General features: G+C 43.6%; 1 protein-coding gene across 2 annotated transcripts in view; it reads left to right on the top strand.

The window, feature by feature from the left end:
• The window catches only part of LOC121711914 (nesprin-2-like), a 140,106-nt gene that overhangs the window by 7,187 nt on the left and 126,403 nt on the right, over positions 1 to 6,516 (top strand). For both annotated transcript variants that reach the window (XM_042095796.1, XM_042095795.1), the window contains exons 2-8: positions 87 to 148; positions 1,947 to 2,042; positions 2,392 to 2,469; positions 2,771 to 2,863; positions 4,158 to 4,369; positions 5,658 to 5,857; positions 6,371 to 6,471. In XM_042095796.1, the coding sequence (XP_041951730.1) occupies positions 87 to 148; positions 1,947 to 2,042; positions 2,392 to 2,469; positions 2,771 to 2,863; positions 4,158 to 4,369; positions 5,658 to 5,857; positions 6,371 to 6,471 (842 nt within the window). The remainder of the gene's footprint in view (positions 1 to 86; positions 149 to 1,946; positions 2,043 to 2,391; positions 2,470 to 2,770; positions 2,864 to 4,157; positions 4,370 to 5,657; positions 5,858 to 6,370; positions 6,472 to 6,516) is intronic.

The following is a 6,516-nucleotide window of genomic DNA, read 5'->3' as shown; positions in this document are numbered from 1 at the left end:
GCAATAGCCGACAGCATGGCAGCAGCTGACTACGTTGTGACCAGATCCAGCCTTGTACAAACATGTGTTTTTCTGTCCACCTACAGTGGAACAGGAACAGATCCAGAAGAGGACCTTCACCAACTGGATGAATGCCCAGCTTTCCAAGGTATGTGAGATGTACCCCCAACAGAGACCTCTGTGTGTGCGTGTGTGTGTGTGTCAAAGTCAAAGTCTGCTTTATTGTCAATTTCTTCACATGTCAAGACATACAAAGAGATCGAAATTACGTTTCCCACTATCCCACGGTGGAGACAAGACATATTTGACCAATTAGGTCCACAGACAAACATAACATTCAAGTAAACAATATAAAAAGTAAAAATAAGAAGGCACATACAATGAAGAAAATAAGAGCAGCAAAATTTGAGTTGAAAATGTGCAATTGTGCATACAGTAGACAGTCAATATAATAGTGCAAAAGTCAGGCCAATAAATGGCTGAGGTAGTTCTGTTTGACCTAAGTATGCAAGTGGCATAGTGGTGCAAGTTATGTAAGAGCAGCAGAAGTGTGTTCAGAAGTGTTTTCACTTCTGAACACACTTCTGTGTGTGTGTGTGCGTGTGAGTGTGTGTGTGTGTGTGTGTGCGTGTGTGTGCCTGCCTGCATGCATGCGTGAATGCAGGTGTGTGAGAGTGTGAAACAAGGTGAGAGGTCAATGGAGTGTTGATGTCGTAAATGACATGAGCAAGTATTAGGAAATCTAGTCTTAATACTTTTGTTGTTGTGATCAGATCAACAGTATATGTTCATACAGGTAGTTCGTAGTTCTCTGTGCAATCATTGTTATTTTATTAATTAATTTATTTATGCATTTAGCTGATGTTTTATCCAAAGCTAGTTACAGATACCAATTGCAGGGACCAACAATGGCAGCCAGGAATCATATGCATGATTTTTTTGGCTACTGCTACATGCTAGTCAAGTTCCATGGCCACTATACTACCACTGCTGCCAGTTCCGTCTGTAAATCCAGCTTACAGAAGACAATCTCCATTCATTTCCCCCAGTTTGCTCTCTCTTACATGTGCTTACAGCATCACATTGCCATTCAATAGCACAACACACCTCACTCGGAAATCCCCCCCCCCCCCCCCCCCCCCGCCTCCAGGGTCTCTGTGTCACATACAGTAAACCTGTCCTGATGCAGCGTCTGAGAGAGGCTCAGAGGAGCTGACTCACTAGCCATTCCCGAGCCTGGGAGACGCAGTTCTTTATACCCCCGAGCTGGCACCCAGGGGGTATGACGACAAGAGGGACTGGGGGGGGTATTTATAGTAGCCAGGAGGAACACTCTGCTGGAGCGGAGGGGGGGTGCTGCAACCTGAGCCTGCAGTGCCCTTCCACCTCCATCCACACCCCTTTCAAATCAGGCCGACTTCACACGCCCCTCACAGACGTGCTAACCTGTGCAGATCTGCAGGTGTTTATTGGATGATAAAGGAGGTCTTCAATATCTCAAAAAATGCCTTTGCACGGGGTTCAGTATCTTTGAAGGGTACTTCACATCTCACTTCATAAGTGATGTTGGGTGGGTGTTTTGATGTCTACATTTTTATCATCCATCCATAATAGTATGAAGATATGAATTGAATTGAAATGACTGTGGTGCTGGTTTCTACACCCATGTCCAGTATGTGATTGTTGCTGTAGGACCCATGTCCAGTATGTGATTTGTTGCTGTAGGACCCATGTCCAGTATGTGATTTGTTGCTGTAGGACCCATGTCCAGTATGTGATTTGTTGCTGTAGGACCCATGTCCAGTATGTGATTTGTTGCTGTAGGACCCATGTCCAGTATGTGATTGTTGCTGTAGGACCCATGTCCAGTATGTGATTTGTTGCTGTAGGACCCATGTCCAGTATGTGATTTGTTGTTGTATTCGTTCCTATTTGGTCCACTCCAGAGGACACCACCCACCGTGGTCCAGGACCTGTTTACAGACCTGCAGGACGGCATGCGGCTCCTGGACCTCCTGGAGGTGATGAGCGGTCAGCGGATGGTGAGTCGGAATCCTTTGGACCAAAACTCACCGCTGTCCAAAAAAGGCCCAGGCAGAATACCCACCCAACACACTAATGCCACTTCTCTTATGATAACATTAATGCTGACTGTATCTCTCTCTCTCTCTCTCTCTCTCACACACACACACTTTACACGGACACACACACAAACACACACTTTCTCTCTCTCTCTCTGTCCATTGTGGGTGCTACACATTGGTGGTGGTTAGTGAGCCCCCCCCCCCCCCCCCCCCAGTAAAATGTTTTACAAGTTGTTGTTGTTGTTGTTAGTGTTGTTAGTGGTTGCAGGTCTCTTTCATTGATTTGATTTGATTTTTTTCCACACAGAAACGAGAGAGGGGCCATGGTGTTTTTCAACACAGAGGAAACATTGAGACAGCTTTGAAGTTCTTAAAGACTAAATCGGTAAGAGACTGTCAAATTTCCTTCGGGATGAATAAAGTATTTTTTATCTTAAAACAGTCACATTGGGGTTCACGTCTGGGGTTCAAGGCAGAAGCAAGCATAGAGTTAGTATGGTTTTGTGTTAAAGTAAGCTTGCATGGTGTGTGCTTGTGTCTGTCTATTTTCAAATTAATCTGACATTTTACCTTACAGTCCATCTCAAGGCTAAGTCAGAACAAAAATACACAACTCATGTCCAGTTCAGGGGCTATAGTATTTGTGACATGTTTTCCTTCACCCTGCCGCCCCTCTTTGTATTCAGGTCAAGCTGGTGAACATCAACATCCCAGATCTCATTGAGGGCAGGCCATCCATTGTGCTTGGTCTCATCTGGACTATCATATTGCACTGTCATGTAAGTAGCTTGAAACTAGGTGAAAGCGTCAATGCAGTGTTGATGTGTGTTGTCATTTTTATTTGGTTTTGTATTGGTCAGATCTGGTCACCAATATAGATATGCAGTTAGTTCATGTAGCAAGTCACATATCATTCAAACCAGTTTTCAGCAGAAAAAAGGTAATTCAGTTTCCCCTTATTCCTCTTCCATACTTAGCTGAGTATGCTGAGTCACCACCCTGTACTCCTGTGTTTGATTGGAGTTTGTGTTTCCCCCCAAAGGATTACTGTTGAAACTTGGCAAACGGGTCGGAATGGAATTAGGCAGGTCAATGGAGACTGTTATATTCTGTAGGGGAGCAGAGATTTCTTTTGTATGATTTTTTTCATTTTATTGTCCTGTATCAATTTCTAGCAGTTTCTAAATGTCTCAGATGATATGTCCTGAGGCTGGCTAAGTGTCATCAATGTAGTTTCGCCGATGATTCTCTGGGAAAATGTGTGTCTATTCACCCAAGACAAGTGATAGTACAATAGCAGGAATGCAGTGAAAGCTATGACAATGGGTTTTAATGCAGTTTCTCGTCCTCGTTTTTCTATGTCATTCTTTGTCTCTGTCTCTCTTTGTCTGATTCTGACCTACATTTGACATTTGGCTGTTGAAAATAAAAAGATATTATGTTAATCTCTAGGGTCAATGTCACGAGATTATTATAGCAATGACAATGAATAAAGGTACTGAATTAGAGAGTAAATCATGAATATCAAAAGTTGATTATAACAGTGTTATATATTATATATGATATATCTAATACAAGACTATTTATTAATATGTTGATTTTTAGATGTGTGAGATAAAATCTTATGTGCTGGAGCTAGTAACTCAGTGTCCTACTTTAGACACGCATGTTCCACTAGTCTCTTAATCTAGTAGCCTCAGTGGTTGCTGAACAACACTTTCACTATTGTCTTTTTGTGAAACAACCAGATGGTGAAGCATCTCCCTGAGGCCTGTTACAAAATATAAAATCAAAATGATAATGAACGGAAGAGTATAGAATAAACTAGTTAGATAGATAAATATTACACATAAATAGGTTAACATCTGCTTTTCTGTGCCTGAGGAGCTAGCCAGATGTAATTTGTCAATACTAAAAACTTAAATATGCACTTATACTTGTAGTATGTAGGCTACTGTATTCTGTGTGTCTGTCCCTCAGATCGAGGAGCTGACCAGATATAATAAGTTCATACTAAGCATATACTGTACTCACTACCCACTGTTGTACCCTGTCTGTGTCTCTGTCCCTTAGATCGAGGAGCTGGCCAGCACCCTGTCGTTCGGCTCCAGGCATTCATCCCTGGAGTCCCTGGCCAGCCTGGACTCTCTGCCCGGCTCCGCCTGCAGCAGCCCGGTGCCGGGGGGCAGTCCAGTGCCCCGTGGACGGAGCTCCCCGCTGCACGCCCGCTTCCGCCTCTCAGCCAAGAAGGCCCTGCTGCTCTGGGTCAGGGACCAGTGCCACAAGTAAGTCTACGCGGGACAATCGGTAACACTTTACTTGACGGGTGAGTTCATAACACATTCATGGCAGCTGTCATAAACTGCACATAAAGCATTCATGATCATGACTGTTTCATGAGACATGACTCAACATTCATTCCAAACCTTTCATGAATGTGGAAGACAGAACGACGACAACTTGTCAAAATAAAAGTCCAACAATCGCAAAGCAGCATTGCCGTTTTTGTTCCAAACCTCTTACCTGATCACGTCACATCTGAGTCAATGGGCTACTCCAGTGCCAAAAAGACAGGACATGGTCAAGGAAATAATTTTTGTTTCATAAAACATTATTTGTTTTATGATGTAACCTTTGCAGATATTTTCTCATCATTTGCTACTGGGAATGTTCATTGTCCAACCGTTCCAGGTTAACAAATAAGGGTCAGCTGAATGTAGGCTAGTTTAGCCTACCTCCCAGTGTTAAACTCAGTGATTACGAATACTTCACAGTAGTAGTATAGTGACATTCGATGTAGACTTCATAAGATATTCATGAAATATTTACAAAGGCTGGAGAGAAAAACGGCAATGCTGCTTTGCGATTGTTGGACTTTTTGTCGTTGTCGTTGTTCTGTCTTCCACATTCATGAAAGGTTTATTATGAATGTTGAGTCATGTCTCATGAAACAGTCTTGAATGCTTTATGTGCAGTTTATGACAGCTGCCATGAATGTGTTATGAACTCACCCGTCAAGTAAAGTGTTACTGGACATTCAGTCATTCATCAACTCAGTCACTCAGTCACACAGTCACTCGCTCACTCACTCACTCACTCACTCACTTATTCACTCACTCACTCACTCACTCACTCACTCACTCATTCATTCATTCATTCATTCATTTATTCATTCATTCACTCACTCACTCACTTATTCATTCACTCACTCGCTCGCTCGCTCGTTCACTTATCCATCCAGTCATTAGTTCATTCATTCATTCGCCCACTCATTCATTCATCCATTCATGTTTCATCACTTTACTAAATCAAAACATTTGTTCATTTGGTCATTAATTTTTGGACTTTCACTCATTAATTGACTGTCCGTTTCATTTAATTCCTCTAACTCCTTTAATTCCTTCATTCTCTCTTTTCTTTTCACTCATCTCTCAGCACTTTCTCTTTTTCTCCCAGGCTTAAAGTTAACCAAAATATGTATTTATCTTTGTCTATATCTGACTCTCTCTCTCTCTCTCTCTCTCTCTCTCTCTCTTTTTCTGTCTCCTGTCTTTCTCTGTCTCCTCTCCTCAGGGTTGGCTGCTCCATCAGTGTGAAGGACTTCAAGTCCAGCTGGAGGAGTGGCGTGGCCTTCCTGGCCATCCTGTGCGCCCTGCGCCCTGACCTGGTGGACCTGCCGCGGGCCCAGAGCCGCGGCGCTCTCCAGAACCTGGAGGAGGCCTTCCGCCTGGCTGAGCAGGAGCTCCACATCCCCCGCTTGCTAGAGCCAGAGGGTGGGTGACAGCATAGGTGTACAATATAGCTAGACAGATGGGAGGTGTAGCTAAGAGCACTACAAATGGAACTGGTGCTTTCTGCCTTGTATCTGATGTGCACGTGTGTGTGGGCTAGAGGGAGGGGGTACATGTGATGTGCTGTGTCAATCCTGTGGCTATTATGTTTATGTGTAATGGAATGAATGTGTCTATTCTGTATGTAACCCGTTCAATATCATCAATCAACCAGCCAATGCACCCCCCCCCCCCCCCCCCCCCCACACACACACACACACACATACAATAATCATCATGATGAATGAAACTGTTTGATGAGTGTGATGAAGTAAGGCGCTAAGTATGATTATCATGCTAGTGGTTGTTTGGGATATTTCCAAACAGTCATTGTATTGCCTTAGACAGTATATACATGGTGGGAAGGTCAGTGGACCTTTTCTTTGCATACTGTAATAAAGCAGGGTTGACACCCTCAACATTGCAGTGGTTCTGATTGGGTTTGACCTTCCTCAGACATTGATGTGAGTGACCCTGATGAGAAGTCCATCATGACCTATGTAGCCCAGTTTCTGCAGTACTCCAACGACATGCCCTCACCTGATGATGACATTCAGGTAAGCCTTCTCCCATGGTCACTCTCAGGTCATCTTTTTCCTCCT

The sequence above is a fragment of the Alosa sapidissima genome, chromosome 6 (assembly GCF_018492685.1).
Source record: "Alosa sapidissima isolate fAloSap1 chromosome 6, fAloSap1.pri, whole genome shotgun sequence".
NCBI classification, from domain to species: domain Eukaryota; kingdom Metazoa; phylum Chordata; class Actinopteri; order Clupeiformes; family Clupeidae; genus Alosa; species Alosa sapidissima.
This window is presented reverse-complemented; position numbering and strand designations above follow the sequence as displayed.